General features: G+C 35.4%; 1 protein-coding gene and 1 pseudogene across 1 annotated transcript; one reads left to right on the top strand and one right to left on the bottom strand.

Annotated features, from left to right (window-relative positions):
- The first annotated feature begins 1090 nt into the window (after nt 1-1090).
- LOC110648910 (GCN5-related N-acetyltransferase 8) lies at nt 1091-2062 on the top strand. The gene has a single exon (XM_058151610.1). The coding sequence runs from the start codon at nt 1158-1160 to the stop codon at nt 1854-1856; it is 699 nt and encodes a 232-aa protein (XP_058007593.1). The 5' UTR covers nt 1091-1157; the 3' UTR covers nt 1857-2062.
- An 18823-nt stretch (nt 2063-20885) lies between these two features.
- On the bottom strand, nt 20886-21780 carry LOC110648909 (hevamine-A-like; annotated as a pseudogene).
- Between the last annotated feature and the right edge of the window lie 878 nt (nt 21781-22658).

Genomic DNA, 22658 nt, shown 5'->3' with positions numbered 1-22658 from the left:
ATCATTCCATAATATTTTCTTTTGAATAGAATTGCACTGCAATAAATTGCATTACCAGTGGCAGTAGAAAGAAGCTGTTCTGGAGAAGCTTCATTACATGCTTGTCTTTTTCTATGGGAAAATTGCATTACAAGTTGAGTTGTCAAACCTTTTCTCGTTTCTCTTGTGGGTCCTAGTTAGGTTATCTAATTGCTCCAATTTTGTTGTAGATGTTCTTGATGGTCAATCATTTCAGGTTGGCAGATAAATGTTTTGGAATCAAACATAAATCAAAAATGAATTGATGTCATCCATGGCATGTATGAAGAAAAGTGTGGATTTGGCCTTTGAACAATTGACTCCTTTTAAATTGAAGTGTTTTCATTGTAATAAATGATTTAAATTTTTTTTTTCATTTTATTTACTAATTAAAAAAAAATTAATTATTATTTTTTTAATTTTACCTTTGTTTATTACATTTCAATAACTTTTTAATGTTTTTTACAACAATTAAAGAAATAATTAGAAAACATTAATTTTATAAAAAAAATAAATATTTGAATAAAGTGTCTTGATTCTTGGAAAGGTGTTTAAAAAGAAAATGTATTAAAATTGAAAAAAAATAAAATTTAAAATAGTAAATAAAGTGTGATAAAAAAAAATCTAAATTATCTGTTATAGACCAAAGGAATATTATTTCTAAAGTATTTTCTTCTTCAATATTTTTTATATTTCAATGATATTATGATGATATTTTTATAATCATTAATATTTTTTTTACAAAAATATATTATTCAATATTTTTTTAATTTTTATAAAAAAATTTTAAAATTTATTGAAATGAAACAAAAAAAATAATAATTAGTTGAATTATTTAATTCTTTTTATTAATTTCTTTTTTATAATTTATTCAAGATTTTACAGCTCTCAAAATTATTCTTTAATAGAAAAAATAAATAAAAAAAACAACTATAGTTGTTGATAAGTTGTGCATTTATTTATTATAGCACAGAAGAATAAAAAGAGATGGGGAAAAATACTATTAATTTATGTGGACAAATTAACCTTACAATCTTCTACAGCCCACCCCACCACAACAACTATAAAACTCCACCCACTGGCCAAATCCTTTACATTACAGGTCTAGAAACTCCCCATTGTTCGCATCATCCAGCAAAATGGCAGCAGCTGCTCCCCCGCCTCCTCCATCCCCTGCCCCGGAGGCTCCCACCGGCCTCCCTGACTCTGACTCCGTCCCAGTTGGCCACCCTCTCTTCTCCAGGATCCGCCTCGCAACCCCCGCCGATGTCCCTTGCATTCACAAAATGATCCACCAAATGGCTGTCTTCGAGCGCCTCGCTCATCACTGCATCGCCACCGAATCCTCCCTCTCCGCCACCCTCTTCAACAACCCGCCTTTCCAATCATTTACCGTCTTCCTCCTGGAGGTTTCCCCCAACCCTCTTCCCAAAATCGCCTTCCCAAAGTTCACACCCATTGAGCGTATCATCCAGCTCGACCTTCCTGTCATCGACCCAGAAGCCGAATTATTCAAGAGTGGAACTAATGACGTAGTGGTAGCTGGGTTCGTCCTCTTCTTCCCTAACTATTCGACGTTCCTAGCGAAGCCAGGCTTGTACGTGGAGGATCTGTTCGTGAGGGAGTGTTACAGAAGGAAAGGAATGGGGAAGATGCTGCTATCGGCGGTGGCTGCTCAGGCCGTGAAAATGGGATATGGGAGAGTGGAGTGGACGGTGCTGGATTGGAATGTAAATGCTATTAAGTTTTATGAAGAGATGGGTGCGAAGGTTTTGACAGATTGGAGGATTTGCAGGTTGACTGGTGAAGCTCTTGAGGCTTATCGTGATGCCATTTGAGGTTTGCCGGACAAGTATAGGGTTATGGCTTTGTGGGGTTTTTATTTGGTTTTAAGGTGAGCTAAAATGATACTGTAATGAATGAAAATTGGTGAAGAAGAAGAATGTGAGGTTTTAGTTATATGCTATAATATATGTTTTTTCTGCAAGTAATTTCAACTGTTTGTGAAATTTTTGCTTTCAATGAGATTAGATTTCTAAAGAAATGATCTTTCTTTTTTTTTTTTTCAAGTTTCTCTGTGGCTGCTCTCTGCTCTGCTTTGGCTAAACCAGAAAGAGAAAATTGTATTGTCTTTTGCCCTATTCTTTTATTTTAATATCTTCCATGGCCAAGATCTAAGCAAAACTAGATCGATAAGCAAATCCCAAACAGTTCAATAAAATAGAAATGAGATGAATTTTTTCTATACCTGGAAGAGTTTGCTTTGCGTTAAATCTTTCTTTATATGACTAAATAGCAAAAGAAGAAAGAATTTGGGATAATGGGGGAGGTGTCAATTTCAAGTTGTTTCTCTGCTCTTTATTCGCAAAAAGTTTTGGTCTAGGGTGCGACAAATGGCAGAAGCCCAAAACTGGAGTGGGACATGCTTTCGGCGTTCTGCTTTGCTTGCACATATGTCCTCTTCCACGCTTTAGCAGAACAGGATGTGATGTGAACAACAGCTTTTTCAAGGAAAGGGAACTTCTGGCATATGTTAGGCTTTGGACAAGAAACCTGGGCTTCAATTTCCTCTAGCCCTTTGCTAATTATACAGTTAATAAAATTTCTCTGGCTAAAATTTAATATGTATGTCGCATTCAATACTTGTCCTTCTTTAGAAGCAAATGACAAAGAAAAAGAACATTATCAGGTTCAGGTCTATAGTAGAAGCCTGTCTCCTCACACATGCATTCGGCTTCCCAAATCCTCCCATGATCATATGTCAACTGAAAAGGATTCGGAATTAAACCATTTCTGTTAATCATATCTCCACAGCTTCCTCTTCTCATAATTGCTCCCACAGATTTTTTAGTAATTATTCATTTAGCTAGTAATATTTATTTTATAATTTATGAGTTGGGAAGTATTAATGTATTATACTAGACTCAGCTAAGGGCAGATTTAGAATTAGAAACGGTCAAATCTATTTTTGACTCAAATCGTAAATGAATCAGATTGGAATCAAACTCCATGTTTTCGTGATGGATTGCTTTTTTTCATTTTAATATATTTTTTTTAAATTTAAACAAAAATCGAAACCATTAAATTTAAAATAGCTTGAATTAAAATTGAAATTCTGGGAGTTCTTGATTCCCATTCTAATTAACCCTTTTAGGTAAATCAACACGAATAATATATTATATGAACAAAAAAGTGTAGCTTGCATCTTTGTAATAATAAGCCCAGATTCTAAACATTAGGGATGTACAAGAAATCGATAAAACCATTGAACTTGTGTTAATCTAACCCAATTTTCATTGTTTTTATTTGAGTTATATTGGTTATAGGTTAGATATAATGCATTAAAATTTATTTTTACTATCATTAACATGTTATCTTAAATATTAAGAAATTAAAATGTTATATATTAATTAATGATAATAATAAGATTAATAAATTTTATTTAATATATAATATTAATTATTAAAATAAAATACATTAAAAGTCCTTTTTCTGTTTTTCATGGAATTCAATATTGCTTGGCCTTTTCTGTTGGGGAATTTACCGTACTAGGGTAGTGTATGTATAAAATTTATTAACAGAGGGTTTTGATTATAGAAATTACGGAAACGGAGTAAAAGATGGTAAGGTGGAAAGATGGTGAGATGGGACGCCATTCAAACCATCATCCGGATACAGAACCAGTGTCCAGAGATGGGACGCTATTCAAAAAAGCGTCCAAAGCTGGAGTCACGTCTGCTGTTGCTGGTCACAGGATGCCATCATAAATGGCGTGCAGACAGTGGGACGCCATTAACAATGGCGTGCAGAGCTCACGTTATTCAATATGCCCCGCCCAGTGAATTTGAATCCTTCAGAGAGAGTGCTGGTGCCTGGGACGCCAATAATATTAGCGTCCAAAGTTCAAATTTCCTATATACACATCCTCGTTCAGTTTATCCCACAAACGAAACCGAACTGTCACGACCCAACCTATGGGCCGGACCGGCACTAGGACCTGGGCCAGCCTAAAGCCCTCGAGGCCCGTAGTAAGCCTAACTGTTCATTAACCCAACTCAAAGGCCCATTTGGGCCCAATATCAAGAAATTAACCGGACAGAGTCCGGCCATAAAATGGACCTTTCAACGGGGAGTTTTTTTTTTTACTCACCCGACCTGTAAACACGTTATATCATCAATTGGGGAGCTCAGCTCACCCTCCACATACTCATAACATCATAAAAATAAATGGGAGCTCAGCTCCCTCATCCAATCCATCAAACATGCATAGCATATTAAGTTTACAGGTCCAAAATAATAATTTAGTTTACAGACCCTAATCAAATAAATATTTCTAATACATGCGGAAATTCTAAAATTTAACAAGTTTATACAAACATTAATAATCGACCTGCGAGGGAGAAAGCAGGTTAACCTTAAAAATATCCTCCTGTGGCCTGAAAAAATATTGAACAGGAGTGAGCGTTCGACTCAGAGAGTAAAATATCAATTTTAACCATAATCACTATAACTATCTAAAACTAATGCACCCTGTAGAGTGAAATGCAACATCAACAACATTTTCACATCATAACATCAAAAAGGTAATTTGGAGCACTCACGCACCCTATAGCATCAATCATAACATATGGGAGCTGATCCCCTATATAGCTCTCTTAAATCCAACCTGGTGCCAGCGAAGAACTCAAGCCGGACTTTCGCTTAATAAACCAAATCGAGGGTCCTAGCGAAGAACTCAAGCCGTGACTACCCCTCGAAGGATCGGGTCTCAGCGAAGAACTCAAGCCGTGACTACCCGTCCTATCCATAGTCCACACCACATCACACGCACGCCAACGCATACGCTGCTGCTCCAAATTACCACAACAACATCATGGCACTTTATGATTATCAATGCATCATAAATCGTGCCTAGAGTTTAACTACATAAATATATGCATATAAGTGATGCATGGGCAGTGAACATATAATAATATCGAAATTACAATTAAAATTAATATTTTACTCACGGACTTGTGGTGATCACCGAGGTGGTAGCGGAGGAAGAAGGTCATCGGCTCACTGACAATTTTATTACAATCATTTAATAAATTTGACTCAATACAAATAAAGAAAAGACCAAATACGTCCTAAGTCGTGTGAAAATCGTGAGTCTCCTATACCTAGGACCTACCCAACCTGCAAAAGGGCTCAAAACACACTTCTATATTCACAATTCATATGTCCACAACTCAATCCCATCACACAGCCTCTCCTGGGCCCATCAAATCAATCATCCATCACAATATGTAAAATTTCAATTTAGTCCTTATAATTGACCATATTTGCAAAAATTGCCCAAATCAGCTCTAAAAATTCTAAAATTTTGCCCCGCGGTCCTTAGCAATATTACTAAGCTATTGCAAAAAGAATCATAATTTTCTAAGCTACCACGAATATTTTATGGATTTTTAATCCTATTTAAGCACTAGAAAATTATGAAAAAGCAAGGTTCGGGTTTACCTTTGTCGATTCCGACTTCGGGAACGCGCTCGGGATGCCTGACAATGGTGGGGTAGCCAAAACCTCGATCCAATTCGGAGACTTTTCCGGTCGCTGGTCTGTTTGGACGGAAATTCACAGATCCAAACAACTGTCGAATTTCCGCGAATTGAAGATACCTACACGAAGCCCAATAATAATATATAAAAAATCAGGGGTGTTATATTCTTCCCCCCTTAAAAAAAATTCGTCCTCGAATTTTACACAAGGCAGAATAAAGTACATGATTACACATTGAATAGATAAGGGTACTTGCTACGCATGTCCCGTTCTGACTCCTAGGTGCACTCTTCCACTGACTAACTCCTCCACAAAACCTTAACCATAGGGATCTGTTTTGATGTTAGCTGTCTCACTCGGTAGTCCACTATGGCTACAGGTTGCTCCTCAAATGTCAAGTTCTCTTTTAGCTCTATTACATCTGGTTGTAGTATATGAGAAGAATCTGGAATGTATTTTCTGAACATGGAGATGTGAAACACGGGATGAACGTGAGAAAGGTTGGGTGGTAGCTCCAACCGGTAGGCAACTGCTCCAACTCTATCAGTAACCTCAAAAGGTCCAATATACCGAGGTGCCAACTTGCCCTTCTTTCCAAATATCATGACTCCCTTCATTGGAGAAACCTTCAGGAATACATAGTCGCCCACTGCAAACTCCACATCCCTCCGTCTGGGGTCTGCATAACTCTTTTGCCTACTGAAAGCTGTTTTCAGTCGTTCCCTGATTAAAGGAACTACCTCTGAAGTGTACTGCACTAGGTCTACATCATGCACCTTCGCTTCCCCCATTTCCGTCCAACACAGAGGAGACCTACACTTCCTTCCATATAGTGCCTCATAGGGTGCCATCCCTATCTTTGGAATAATGCTTGTTGTTGTAGGCAAACTCCACCAAAGCTAGCTGCTCATCCCATTGACCTCCAAAATCCAAAACACTCATGCGAAGCATGTCTTCCAGTGTTTGGATTGTCCTTTCGGACTGTCCGTCTGTCTGAGGGTGGAAAGCCGTACTGAAGTTCAACAGTGTGCCAAGTGCCTCCTGTAACTTTCTCCAAAATCGAGAAGTGAACTGGGGCCCTCTGTCAGATATTATGGAAGCAGGAACTCCATGCAATCTGACTATTTCTCGAATGTAGAGCCGGGCATACTGTGCCCGCAGTATGTAGTCTTCTGACAAGAAGTGAGCTGATTTGGTTAGGCGGTCTACAATTACCCATATCGAATCATATCCTCGCGTGGTACGAGGTAACCCAGTCACAAAATCCATAGTAATCATTTCCCACTTCCATTCTGGGATAGGGAGCTCTTGCAGCTTCCCTGACGGTCTCTGATGTTCAAACTTCACCTTCTGACAAGTCAAGCACTTGGACACAAAGTCTGCTATGTCTCTCTTCATGCCATCCACCAGTAACTATCTTTCACATCATGGTACATTTTGGTGGAACCTAGGTGGACATTGTACAGTGTATAGTGTGCCTCTCGCATGATTTCATTCCTGAGGTTGTCCACATTGGGCACACATATCCTAGAACCTTGCACTAGGGCGCCATCATTGGTAAATCCAAACTCACCACCTTCACCTTGCTGTACTCTTTCTATGATCTTCATTAATTGTTGGTCTCTGCGTTGGGAAACTCTAACTCTATCTCGCAAGTCTGGCCTCACTGAAAAATGAGCCAAGAAGACCCCCTCATCTGAAAGATCTAGGATTAAACCTTGATCCATCAACTCATGTACTTCCTGAATCAACAGTCTCTTCTCTGCTGAAATGTGGGCCAAACTGCCAGAAGATTTTCTGCTTAAAGCATCTGCTACTACATTGGCCTTCCCAGGGTGGTACTGGATGGTGCAATCATAGTCTTCCAGAAGCTCCATCCATCTCCTCTGTCTCAAGTTTAAATCCCTTTGTTGGAAGATGTACTTCAAACTCTTATGGTTGGTGTATATCTCGCACACTTCACCATACAGGTAGTGTCTCCAGATTTTTAGTGCAAAGACTACAACCGCCATTTTCAAATCATGGGTGGGATAGTTCTGCTCATGCCTCTTCAGCTGCCTTGAAGCATAAGCCACTACTTTTCCATTCCGCATCAAAACACACCCTAGGCCAACTCTGGAGGCGTCACATTACACGGTGTATCCTTCACCGCTCATAGGTAGTGTTAACACAGGGATAGTGGTTAGACACTCCTTATCCTCATCATTATAACTGACTCTATCGAGCTCTCTTCCTATCCTTTGCATCTTATCCACTTCCCTTTTCTTATTTTTGGTATTGTTGGTATCTTTTCAACCTGCTGTACTTATTCCTTAATTTTAGTCCTATCTCATCCTTACACCTTTTCCTTCAAAGATGTCTATCCCATCATCAACTTTAACTTTCTTTTTATTTCTTAGTCTTATCTTGATTACTAGTTCCATTACTTCGGGGATTCTAACCTTACGATTTTCTCCTACCAATACATTCTTCACCTTTTGTAACACTTATAATTAACCATAGAAAATTCATTTTTGTAACCCCTTTCCCAACTTAACTATCAGAACATTATCATTCCCTACCAGCCTTAGTAGGAAATTGCTCATCCTTGATGGATAGGAGCTCCAGAAACTATAAGTTCCATCTGAACTAACACGGCTGTGGGAAATGTGTGTCATGCCTTAATTCTAAATAAGATACTTCACGTGTTTATTCTCCTTAATATAATCACATATACTGCCCATAGCTTTCTAAACTTCAACCTCAAATTACCCATTAGCAATAATTTCATCTATTGAAACTCATCCACAATTAGTATTTCCTCCAGCTCATAGTTTAAAACAGTTGCAAGCCTTAGTAGCTAACTCAATTTAACTCCTGTCATTACTCTGTTCGTCCTTTCATACTTAATACTAGGTATGCACTTACTGTCATTCTCATATCAGGAAATTATGTATGAATTTGTGCCTACCAAACTCTCAATAACTAGGTCTCCTTGACTCAGTTTCTGTTCCTTATATAACCTTCTAGAACCAAAAGCACAAGCTAAACTTGAAAAGAAAGAAAATATCCTCTTATATTCAACTACACCCGATTGTCATATTATAACGTTTCACCTAAGTTTCTTGGTCTTTCTCTCCAAATTTCATCATCTCCTAGCACAATTATGCTCTACCCATAAGGTATCATCTGCATGAACCCTTTACCGTACCATTTTCCTTCTTGACATAATATTTTATAATTTATTAACTTTACTTATACTCGACCTATGATTCATATCTATCATTGTTTTTATTGTGCCCTTAACTTTTGTTGATTCCTGAAAGATTTCTCTCACTAATAAATTCTTCCAACACTAATTCCACCCTTATCTAGGGTCATTAATTTGATCCTTGAACTTTCTAGTGATTTATAACCATCCAGACTTGTCACTTTTCGTTCTACCCCTACTATTGTCCTGTCGTTATTGCTTCACTACAAAGTGATTCTGTTGATCACACTAAAAATGTTTGCTTGACATTCATAACGAACCTCTAACTACCTTCTCACTATCTCAAAAGTCTAACCTAAAATCTATGTGTCATTATCTATCATTCTTTTCCTCTCATCATACCTATTTGATCCCTTAGACTGACTTTTATTCAACTTACTGCTTACTAACTTCTCTTTCTCTACCTATTTAGGTAGTCCGCAATATCATCGCACACCTTCTAACATTTACTCATTATTATTGTATTCCATACCTCCATCACTTTTCTCACTAATGTGGTCCCATTTTGGGTTTTCCATCCTTGTCATTCTCCTTGCCAAGAATAACACTTAGCCTATCCTATATCTTAACTTTGTTCCTTTTATTATGCGCTCTTTAGGTTGTCCTTTCATTTATTTCCTTTGTCTTACCCAAAATAGAACTTGACTATTCTATCCCTGGTTCCATTCTTCTTCCTAACATAATAGCTGTACTTGCTAACTATATCTTTCAGAGTTTCTATCGCGTTATCATATGTCTGTGCTACTCAGATTTGGTCCTTTGACCACTCTATCTAGTACTTCCACTAGCATTTAGATTATATTGCATCTGCAATCAATTGTCCAGACTTTCATTCTGCACTTTCTTTATCCATTGGCCTTCTGTGATTTATCTTCACTAATTTATTACTCTTAACACTATTATAATTAGATTATACTATTGTTTTGAATAATTTGAAATTAGAAAGGAACTCAGCAAATTACAGTCATACTTTTATTGTATGATCTCTATTCTTATCCTTTAGCTTACATAATACCCTTACTACCTCGAGAACTAATTTTGCAGTAATTTTATTATTATTATTATTATTATTATTATTATTTTCCATGTTTACTCAATTCCAAAACTTAAGATTTCGGGCACCCAAACCCGTCATCCAATTCAAAGGATTTACATCCATCGTGATCTGATTATATATGATTCCTATAATGGAACTTGTATCCTCTCCAGGATACCCGAGCCAACTACTATCTACCACACTCTACAGTCCCATCTGGGACACTATTCCATAAGTCATCATTATCAGTAATAACCTTCGATCCATTCTGAAAAGATAGGACTATATCCTAACTTGCTGCAACAAAGGTACTACATCTACCACCTTGCCAGAACCATGTCAAGTTAATGACTCTTTTATCATATCATAGCTCTATAAATCATCAATTCATAGTTTCGACCTTCTCTAGGTAGTAGAGTTGTACTTTATTCCATACTGATACACACAAGGTATACTATTCTCACTCTATAAGTGTCACCTTTACTTTGCAACTAGTCCTCTAGTCTGATGGCAACTCTTGATGTAACTCTAGATCATGTCAGTAATCGAGTCACCGACTCTAGTTATCACCCAACCGTGACCTTTCAATATTCTAACTCTAGACTCTTAGCCAGAGTTCCCAACTCCTCTGCAAATATAGAACTCGCTCGCATAAGCTGTACCAAAACAGAAGCCATCTCAAACACCCTCATTATGGAGCACCACGGATGCACGCAGCTCTATACAATAATCTCATGTCGATCTTGTGTAATGCGACTTACAGGAGCGGACATCGAGAACATTGTACAGTTACTAAGATACGTCATGACAGACTATGTCTCCTAATTTCTTATATATCCTGAATGTTATATTATCACAAACTTATTCTCGATTGGGTCATCTACCGATGACCGCCAGTGGGTATCCTCATCCTTATCTAGGCAACTGCATGTACTTTTAAGACTCACTTTTATGTACTCGTGCCTTACACGAAATGGGCACACCATTTAAACCCATACTGACAAAAATATAACATTTCTTGGAGTACGTATCCTCATGATAGACCTCACATGTCTACTAACTCTATTTCACATTTCTGTGTACTCCACGAAAATCAAGACACTAACTGAGGTAATCTTATATTTCCTGAGGTATAACGTAGAATCTAGAAACAAAGAATTACAGGAAAAGACGAAACAGAATCCTATACTCCGCATGTGACTCCTAGTAGACTCTTTCCAACACTTAGATAATTTTTCCCTATGAATCTGGAGCCTAAGCTCTGATACCACATTTGTCACGACCCAACCTATGGGCCGGACCGGCACTAGGACCTGGGCCAGCCTAAAGCCCCCGAGGCCCGTAGTAAGCCTAACTGTTCATTAACCCAACTCAAAGGCCCATTTGGGCCCAATATCAAGAAATCAACCGGACAGAGTCCGGCCATAAAATGGACCTTTCAACGGGGAGTTTTTTTTTTTTACTCACCCGACCTGTAAACACGTTATATCATCAATTGGGGAGCTCAGCTCCCTCATCCAATCCATCAAACATGCATAGCATATTAAGTTTACAGGTCCAAAATAATAATTTAGTTTACAGACCCAAATCAAATAAACATTTCTAACACATGCGGAAATTCTAAGATTTAACAAGTTTATACAAACATTAATAATCGACCTGCGAGGGAGAAAGCAGGTTAACCTTAAAAATATCCTCCTGTGGCCTAAAAAAATATTGAACAGGAGTGAGCGTTCGACTCAGAGAGTAAAATATCAATTTTAACCATAATCACTATAACTATCTAAAACTAATGCACCCTGTAGAGTGAAATGCAACATCAACAACATTTTCACATCATAACATCAAAAAGGTAATTTGGAGCACTCACGCACCCTGTAGCATCAATCATAACATATGGGAGTTGATCCCCTATACAGCTCTCTTAAATCCAACCTGGTGCCAGCGAAGAACTCAAGCAGGACTTTCGCTTAATAAACCAAATCGAGGGTCCCAGCGAAGAACTCAAGCCGTGACTACCCCTCGAAGGATCGGGTCTCAGCGAAGAACTCAAGCCGTGACTACCCGTCCTATCCATAGTCCACACCACATCACACGCATGCCAACGCACGCACACTGCTCCAAATTACCACAACAACATCATGGCACTTTAACAGTTATCAATGCATCATAAATCTTGCCTAGAGTTTAACTACATAAATATATGCATATAAGTGATGCATGGGCAGGCTGAACATATAATAATATCGAAATTACAATTAAAATTAATATTTTACTCACAGACTTGACGGTGATCTCTGAGGCGGCTGGGCGGAGGAAGAAGGCTGTCCCGGCTCACCTGACAATTTTTATTACAATCATTTAATAAATTTGACTCAATACAAACAAAGAAAAGACCAAATACAACCTAAGTCGTGCCGAAAATCCGGCAGAGTCTCCCCTATACCTAGGACCTACCCAACCTGCAAAAGGGCTCAAAACACACTTCTATATTCACAATTCATATGTCCACAACTCAATCCCATCACACAGCCCCTCCTGGGCCCATCAAATCAATCATCCATCACAATATGTAAAATTTCAATTTAGTCCTTATAATTGACCATATTTGCAAAAATTGCCCAAATCAGCTCTAAAAATTCTAAAATTTTGCCTCATGTCCTTAGCAATATTACTAAGCTATTGCAAAAAGAATCATAATTTTCTAAGCTACCACGAATATTTTATGGATTTTTAATCCTATTTAAGCACTAGAAAATTACGAAAAAGCAAGGTTCGGGTTTACCTTTGTCGATTCCGACTTCGGGAACGCGCTCGGGATGCCTGACAATGGTGGGGTAGCCAAAACCTCGATCCAATTCGGAGACTTTTCCGGTAGCTGGTCTGTCTGGACGGAAATTCACAAATCCGGACAACTGTCGAATTTCCGCGAATTGAAGATACCTACACGAAGCCCAATAATAATATATAAAAAATCAGGGGTGTTACACTAACTCTCCTTCAGTGTTGATCATCACTCTGTTCTTCTCATTTTCTCTATTGTTGGTGAAAAATTAGTGGAGCTGTTGTCGCTCTTCCTGCTTGGTAGACCAGCAACAATGAGAGGAGCTGCACCTGTGGAAGGAAAAAGGTTTAGTTCGATTGTTAATTGGAACAAGATAAGTGAAGCTTGAAAAAAAAATTTTGTGCCAAATTTTGTCCTTCAAAATTTAAGGTATGTATTTTATTAGTTGGATAACCTATTTACTTGTAATATATTGAAATATTTGAGTGTTAAATGTTTTTATTATTAGAGAAAGTTATTAAAATAATTTTTGTAAGTATGCATGCATGCATGTGTTATGATATGAAGTAGGTTTTTATAATATTATTAGTGTTTAGAGATATAGTTTTATATGAATTTTTAGTATTATATGTAATTTAATTATTTGAATACTTGAGTAGATTATAGCTAACCTGAAAATAATATATAGATTATTGACACTATAATTGTAAAGTGTGTAACAGAGAAATAAAGTTAATAGGGACATAACAAAATTAGAAAATAATATTATTAACACAATGTGTATTATTAACAAAATATTATAAAAAATAATTTTAAAATGTGTATTATTAACATCAAATATTTAAACAATAAAAAAATTAGAAAAATCAAAGATTTTGGCTGAAAATAAAGTGCATAGTTTATTAAATTTTAATTTTTCATATTAAAATATAATATTTTGATATGTTGAATAAAAAGTTTGCATAAAGCTAAAATTTACAAAAACCTAAATTATTATTTTAAGATCATAAAAAATTTCATAGAAAAATGAGTTAATAATATATTCGATTAAGGATATGTAGGAAAATATAATATAAATTATACAATTAAGAAAATATATAAGAATAACATAAAAAATTTGAAATATAAATAATGGCTGAAAATAAAAGTATAGTAATTATAGGTAATTTTTATTTTTAAATAAATTAATTGAATATCGTGATTAAAAAAATTAACATAAATTATAGGAAAATATAATATAAATTATACAAGTAGGAAAATATTCAATAGACAATAAAAAAAATGAAATATACAAAATATATAGTAATTATACATAATTTTAATTTTTAAAAATAAAATAGTTACATTTCATGATTAAAAAAATTTACATAAACTAAAAATAATAGTTTAACTTTCTCAAAAAATTCATAGAAAATTCAAAATATAAGTAATGCCTAAAAATTAAAAATATAGTAATTATATGTCCAGTAATTTTTAATTTTAAAAAAATACAATAGTTTAATATAATGATTAAAAAAATACAATGCTTATTTTTTTGAATATTTAATTAGAATTGCTCAACCCAACCATCCCTATGGAAGCAGTTATAGCAATTCTTACTGGTTGTAAAAATTCTAATGAAAATCCTTGGTCATCCTTACAGATGGCAACGGGCTAGGCTTTTGCGGATTGTGTATAAGACCAAATCGTAATAGAATGGGATTTGGGACGAGTTTGACTTAGTTAAATTAATATTATTGATGGGTTGCAGTAATGTTCGAATTATACCGGGTTGGTATATGACACCTGAACCCATTAACATAAATATTTAATTTAATTTAATATAATATAATATAAAATAAATGTTTTTTATAATAACATATATAAATTTTAATTTATAGCTTCTGTCATGCTTTATTAAAATAATACTTTTTTTTTTTCATCAGAAAATGTCAATTCCATCCTTTGCTACTTTATATTGGGATGAAGAAATTATTAAGGATAATGAAGGCTATGACTATTGTGGGGTTTCATGAACTGTCATTAGTATTGGTAAACGTATTGATCTTGGTACTTTAGGTATGAAAATGGTACGTGGAATTGGTTTTAAAGTTGGGTGTGATTTTATATCGGATATCTTATTTAGACAACCCATTGTGGAAGAAGGTTCAGTGAAATTGTGTCACACCCTACTATTACATAAAGCATAACATGATCCCATAGTACACCTAATGAATTACCGTAATTCGCCTACTGGTAACTCATTAAATATATTACAAGAGATTTTGAAACAATTTTTGTTCATTCATTTTTTTTCTGATAGTAAATTTTTTACAAATTTTAAAAACCCTTAATTGACACTAAATCACAAATCAAATTTTTCTGTAATTAAAATTTCCGTAATTTTTACAAAAATTTCAGCAGACTGCCGGCTGTATTTTGAGAAAATAGTTCTTCAAAACCTACAAAGAAACACACTTTCAATATTTTTACTCAACCATAACTCCATTTCAAATCATTTCTCAATACAATTCAATCTAAAAAATGTATAAATCATATGCATCAACTATCTCAATTCATTTTCAACCCAAACTTATCATAAATGAAACTATACATAAATTCAAACTCAAAAAGAAATTAAATAGTACATTCATTAAAATACTAAAATTAATATTACAAATAATAAATTTTATCTATTTCCCATGTCAAGTATATTTCAATCAAAATTTTTCTAAAGCTAACTTTATTCAATTCATGACAAAATGAATTTTTCAAAATTAAACTCATTCATACCATAACACATTTCAATAATTGTTGAGATCAATTTAATATTTGATAAACATAACACAATAAGAAATAAAATCATTTAGTCAAAAGACATATGAAGAAATATAATCAATAAAAACACTAGTTGTGCACAAACCTCTTTGTTGACTAATTTACTCCACCTCTTAGTTTTTCCTTGAAGATTTCTTTTCAGTCTCTTTTTCAACTGAAACACACAGTTTACAGTGTTTCAGTATCATATCTCATAGTAAATCCATTAATTTATTTCATGCCTACCAGTTGTAGCCTTAATTTTGCTTAAATTGGTATCCTTTTAATTTTGTATTTTGGGGTTACTATTCATTGTACTATTCAAGTTAAAATGTTTACTTTTTCCTACTAAATAGGTTTATTAATTCTAATTGCACTCATATACCACATTTTGAGTCATGTTTTTATTGGCATTGATTGTCAAATTCAATTCAAAGTCTATATTAGGGTTAAATCTCAAAATTTCAGTTTTGGGTTACTTGTTTGTAATATTTTATTGGTCTGCCTACAATGGAAATTTGACCAACTTTCCTTCATCAAAGTTGTTCCTTAATGTCTTATCTTTAATTTCCTTTTTGAATCACTCCATTTGGAGTTTTGTAGCTCAAGTTATAGCTATTTTCTTAAGGCTAGCCGGATTTGTATCTACCCAAAATTCTGGGCAAGTTTTCGATTTTGGCAATTTTGGGCAACCAAATTTGGGTGGCAAAATGACTTGGTTATGGGTAGAATTTGGATTGGTGTTCTTCATAAAAGTTGTAGTACTATTTCATATCTTTCCAATGCTACAAAAATCAGATTATTTGAACCTACCTAGACCAAGTTATGGCTAAATAAGCAAATATTATTCATTTGATCATTTTTGTATAGTGGCAGTGCACATTACCCGGATTTGACCTAATTGTTCATTAACTTAGAGTCACTTTCTAGGCATGATTTCTACATGAAAAATGTGTCACTATATGTCTATTCTCATTTCCAATTGGTCTCACACCAATTGGAGTGGTAGAATTATAATTTTGGTCCCTGAAAAGGACCTAGGTCAAGCTTTCCAGGATTAGACCCCTACCTATCCGAATTTGGTTTTACTTCTAACTATTCAAACACATTCTAATTTCTCTCAATTGACCATTTTGAGTCTCATTTAGGTCAAAGTACATCAATTTACCAATTTCTCAATTTTTCTTCTCAAACCCTAAGGATCAAGAATCCTAATTTTTCTACTTAATTCAATTGATGCAATTAAAGTGTATGAGCATCATCTACACCCTAAATCAAGTTTAATTAGACCTTTAATTGCATCAAAATCAATGAAACCCTAACTTCCTTACATTGGCCAAAACTCATGTGGATGGGGATGAGCATGATTTGTTTCATTTGTTTATCAATTTCTAGTGTAACTTAACTACTTAATCATGAATTACAGCATAAATTTGAAAACTAACCACTAACCTCTTGGTAGCTCTTTCACTCTTCCAATTCCCACTTCCTTTTTGAATTTTTCTCTTCTACTCCTCTTGCCAAAGCTTGATTTTAGGTTTTTAACTATGAAATTTAGGAGATTTATGGGTTAAATTCAAGCTTTAAAAGCTTGAAAAATATGGCTATGGAGGAAAACTAAAGAGAGAAGAGAGGATGAGGAGAGGGACGGCAACTAGAAAATGAAGATGACCATTTTTTTTTTTAATTTTATGTATTTATCTTGCTTTGTGACTTAGTCAAAAATTAGAATAATTAAATTTTATTTTTAACATCATGGATGAGGTCACTAAGATGAGGTCATAATTCATTTTCTTTTCTTTTTCCTTTATTTTTCCATAATTCTTTAATTTAATTCTATATTTTGAAATTTTCATTTCTTCGATTTTATTGGACAATTAGGTCGTGAGTCACCTCCAGGGGTGAATTAACCAATTTGCCCGTCGTCGGTTTGATCCGGTTTGCAAGTAATTCGATATTTCTTTCGGAGCCCTGACTTAATTATTTGACCTACTTAGTAGCTCTTTTTCGTGATTTTCTCTTTTCCACTAGGTTCGCGATAGTCCTTAGGATTGCAGCGTCACAATTTCCCGTTTAAAATTAGGGTTAGGACTGACCTCGCAATCACTTCCCGGGAAGGTCACCCATCGCTGTGACCCTCAACTCATTTAACTTTTTATGCTTGTTTTCTTTATTTATATTTTTCCTTCTTATAATTGTTATTTATTTTTATCTATGACTTTTCTGGATGTCACAGGTATAGCTCCAGATATCTTGACTGTCCGAGCAGACATCAGGCGCCGAAACAGTAGACTGTACAAGAGTGTCCAATATGAGGGCGTTACAAATGGGACTGCATGAGTTTGTCTAACAATGATGATATAAATATTATGTTTAATTTCATTGATGAAATAGGAGGTATGTCATCGATTGAATTATATATTGACATTTTTTTACTAGATGTAACCGCAAATGTTGTTGATGAAGCGGGACCCTCAAATGCTGCTAGTACTGATGTAGGTGCTTCTGCACATGCAAGTGATGACACGGTTTTATGCTATCAATCATCTCAAATTCATGGCAGTACGGTTGAGGATAAGGTTTTAAGGGTTATCAATGAATTTGAAGATATTTGTCCGCGTGAATGAGTATATGATTCAAAATCTTCTTCCAGTGATTATTGCCCCAATGATGATGGGAACAAAGAGGATTTTGATGAAAAATGGATTTATAGTGATGACACAAACATAAATGAGGATGTTCAGCATGATAATGAGCTGGTAGTAGATTTGCCTTTGTACTATAACACTCATATTGCAAACCCAAAAACGCCTGTTGTCCATCCTCCACCTTACTCTGAAATAGATTTTCATTGCTAACAGTTGATTCATAGTCAAAACCACAATGTTGTTCAATGTGGGATCCATCAAATGAGTTTGAAGTTGGAATGATATTCCCTTCTAGAGACGCTATCCAAAAAGCTGCCAAAGAATATCATTTACTTAGGGACCATGAGTTTTCTTATGAAGAGACAAACAACATAACATATGCTATCAGGTGTAAAGATAGAAAGAGCAATTGTAAGTGGAGAATGCGTGCGTTTCATTGGGAAGGATCTGATATATGGAAAATTACTCTATATAACGGACCCCATACATGTGTTAATCCATCAATCTCACAAGACCATAAGCAATTGGATAGCAAATTTATATCTGATTTCATCCTTGCAATTGTATGAGAATAACCAAATGTGAAGATATCTGCGTTGCATGTAGAAATCAAAGATAAGGTCGGATATATGCCAAGTTATCGGAAGACATGGAAGGCTAGACACGATGCAATTGTGAAGATCTTTGGTGGTTGGGAGGAATCTTTTACAACATTGCAGCAATTCATGCTTGCTTTGTGCAAACACAACCCTGATTCTGCGTTTTTAATTGAAGATGACCCTTTATTTGTTAATAATAAATTAAAACCCAATTATCCGGTTTTCGACAGAATGCTTTGGATGTTCAAACAAACAATTGAAGGTTTCAAGCACTGTCGCCCTGTTATTTATATAGACTCAATGTTTTTATATGAAAAGTACAAAGGGCATTTATTTTATACTACTGCATTGGACGGTAATAACCATATTTTTCCCATTGCTTGGGCAACAGTTGATTGTGAAAATACACGAAATTGGGATTGGTTCATGTCTTGTCTACGGGTGTTTGTGACTGATTGTTATGATATTTGTGTTATATCAGATAGGCATATTGGCATAAAAACGGCAATGCATCAAGATTGGTGGCGGCCTCCTGATGGACATCATTGATATTGTTTAAGACACATATTGAGCAATTATAACACGAAGTTCAAAAATACTAACATGAAAGAAGCTCTTCTAAAGGCAGGTTAGTTTTTAGAAGATTGGTATTTATATGGTAATGTTAATTGAAGTTTCAATGTCACATAATAAAAATATTTTACATTTATTTTGTAACAGCTCACCAAATTCAGAAAAAAAATTTTTATGAGGCCATGAACACAATCAAGATTGAGCATCTAGACACGTTTGAATGGGCCAATAAGATACCTTTGGAAAAATGGACACGTTCTCATGGTGGAGGGAAGAGGTATGGTAGCATGATAACCAATACAATTGAGTAAGTTAATGGAATGCTGAAGGAGATCCATCCATTACCAATAACTGCAATAGTAGAGAAAATATTTTTCCAGTGTGTCGAATATTTTGATACGCGTCGCACGACATTTTGTGAACAATTGCTACAGGGCTTCAACTTTACCCCAGCATGTCGTCAAATTTTAGGTGAAAATTTAAATGAAGCAAACTCACTTAATGTTAGGTTGTTTAACCGTGATTGTGGTGAATTTGAAGTTTGGAAAGGTACATCTGGGAAGAAGCACATTGTCAGACTTCATGAAAGGACATGCATGTGTGGCAAGTTTCAAGAGATACGCATTCCATGTTCCCATGTTATAGCAGCATGCCAATCAATGTCAATGAATTATGAGCAATATGTTTCAAATTATTATACATTAGAGCAAATACTTAAGCGCTATGAGTGGCAGTTTCATGCACTTGAACATCATTATGATTGACTAATAGACAATGATCCAAGTCTTGTGCCTAACCCGACATGGAAAAGGTTTAAAGGAAGACCAAAATCGTCAAGAATGAAGAATGAAATGAATTGGAATGTGAATAAAAAAGTTTCTTCTGCGTCTAATATACATTGTTCGCTCTGTCGTGAACAAGGACACAAAAAAAATAATTGTTCGGTGCGAAAAAACACCATTATTTAATTATGTTACTCTTTTCACTTGCAGTAATGTATTAAACAAATCATCCAATTGTATTTTTCTTATTCTCAGAGGGTGTAGGAAAGTAATTTTATTTGAATGTAATAGTAATGTTACTCTTTTCAAATAGTAATAGCAGGGATTAATACTTTCATTTTACTGATTTTGATATATTTGTATTGCATTATTTGAAATTTATTTATGTGCCCGTTTATTTTTGTTTATGTGTTAGATAAAACATATGGCTCGTATAATGTGCACTCCAAAAATGATTGTCAGTCAACAACAACGGGCAAAGGCACATGCTTTAATTAGGAATTTGATTAACCTCCCTATGGAAGTAAGACTAAGCCCATCTTAAATTTTCCTGGCCTTTTTTTTGTCCTTCTTTTTTTCTTCCTCGACTGTTAGATGTAAGATGGTTTATAAGGCTGAATTTACCATGAATTTGAATTGTGATAAAGAAAAACAATATAAGATGAAGAAGAATTAAACATAGAATTGGACATAGTATCATTTTAATGAAGGGAAGCGAGAGAAGCAAGTAGGGATCAGAAATCAAAAGCAAACAATGCTGCATTTATTTACATAGAACATTACTAAATGTAGAGATACATCTGCTTACATATAAACTCCCACAAGGGGAAATCCATTCACATGAAGCCTTAAAGAAGTTAAACAGAGCTCTTGATGGCCTTGCTGTAACCAGTTTGATCATCATAATACTTGGACCACAGCATAACCCCTCCATACTTAGCAGAGCCCTTGATTGCAGGAAGGACTTTCGAAGTGAGATCGGCTACTGGGATGAAACCACTGCCAGCTGCATCAGGAGCAGTAGGCAATCCTAGGAAAATCTTGCTAGCAGGGATATCCGAAGTCCATTGTTTCCATGCATTTTCAAGATTTGTAATACTTCCAGAGTATTGGCAAGGAGGATTGTTGTAGAATTGAACCCAAACATTGTCAAAAAGTCCTGTCTTAAGGGCATTTCCTACCCAAGAATCAGGGAATGGGCACTGGGGAGCTGCAGTTAAGTATACTTTTTTTACCTTTCTTGCTATATGCTGAAAGGAACCTTGCAAGATCATCCCAATGTTGGTTTGTTCCTCCTTCAATGTCAAAATCAATTCCATCTAGAACAGCTGGTCCAAGTGGGCGGGACGATGAATGACCACCCAAGAAGTTATTCCAAAGGTAAGTTGCAACCTGCTTGGCATCCTCAGTAGATGCAAGATAGTAACTCCCAGCTCCTTCACCAATAGAAAGCATCACCTTAATGCCTTTGGCTTAACAGGATTTAATATCAGAACTCAATCCTGTGCAACCATTGCTGTAGGGATCGCAATGTCCAGCGAGGTTGATCATCGGAGTCTGACCATTGCCAAAAGTGGGCAGGAAAGCTATGTTTACAAAGTTATAGTTTCCTGTGGCACAAGTCTCTGCCAAGGTCCCTTCATTTCCATTCTGACCCCAATAGATTGCTATTCCGCCAGCTTCAGAACCCACAAGCAGTGATAGAATCACTGATAAGATGAATGCTAGTGAGATTCCTGAACTTGATGCCATTCCAAACTAAACTTAGACTTGCAAGTGTTTTGAGACACCAGCTAGCTAGTCCCTAATATAAAGAGTTTCCAGTATTTGCTGCTTGTTGCTTGGAACTATTTTCAGGAGGATGCCTTTTGTATAAGGGAAGCTGAGCCCATTCTGTTTGCCACTGTTTTATTTCAATTGATGTCCCAAAATATGTCCAAGAGGGGGGTGAATTGGACTTTAAAAACAATTTTCGGTTCTTGCTCAAAACCTTTGAAAATTGCAGCTAGGTTCAACTTAATTGACTAATGTGAAATATGAACAATATAGCTCTATTGACAAGTTGATTCAAAGTTAAGCTATATGCAATCAGTATACTGATATAGCAGACTATATTAGCATTCAGTAAATATATCAGTAATCTGGATAGATTTTTAACACAGCAACCAGAGCAGAATACCAGATATACTAACTGACAGCAGATTAAACAACAAGCAGATTATATCAGATATCAGCAGATTTACCAGTAAACTGTTTTTCTCAGATAGCAGCAAGATCAAGAACATATGATATCAACTTTCATATCAGCAAAAGCATATCAATCATAAAGTTAAAATGCATAAATGTAAAGAGCAAGGGTTGAGAAAATGAACACTGAAATTTTTATAGTGGTTCGGCTTTAACTAGCCTACATCCACTCTCTCAAAGATCCCACTTTGAGTCTTCACTTCACTATTCTTCTCTTTTAAAGGCAAGAGACAAAAGCCCTTTACAAATCTTCTCACCAAAGCTTTTACAAGTAGCTTCACACTTCTACCAAGTGTTATCCCAAACACTTTTCACAACCAAGCTTCAATAGGTGCTTGAATGACCTCTCATAAATGATAATAATGTGTTTAAAACTCACTCTC

The sequence above is a fragment of the Hevea brasiliensis genome, chromosome 8 (genome assembly GCF_030052815.1).
Source record: "Hevea brasiliensis isolate MT/VB/25A 57/8 chromosome 8, ASM3005281v1, whole genome shotgun sequence".
NCBI classification, from domain to species: Eukaryota; Viridiplantae; Streptophyta; class Magnoliopsida; order Malpighiales; family Euphorbiaceae; genus Hevea; species Hevea brasiliensis.
The sequence above is the reverse complement of the archived record's forward strand: the minus strand, read 5'-3'. Positions and strand labels throughout refer to the sequence as shown.

Excerpts from the sequence above, each read along its gene's own strand:
- LOC110648910 (XM_058151610.1), top strand. The coding sequence starts at position 1,158 with ATGGCAGCAGCTGCTCCCCCGCCTCCTCCATCCCCTGCCCCGGAGGCT.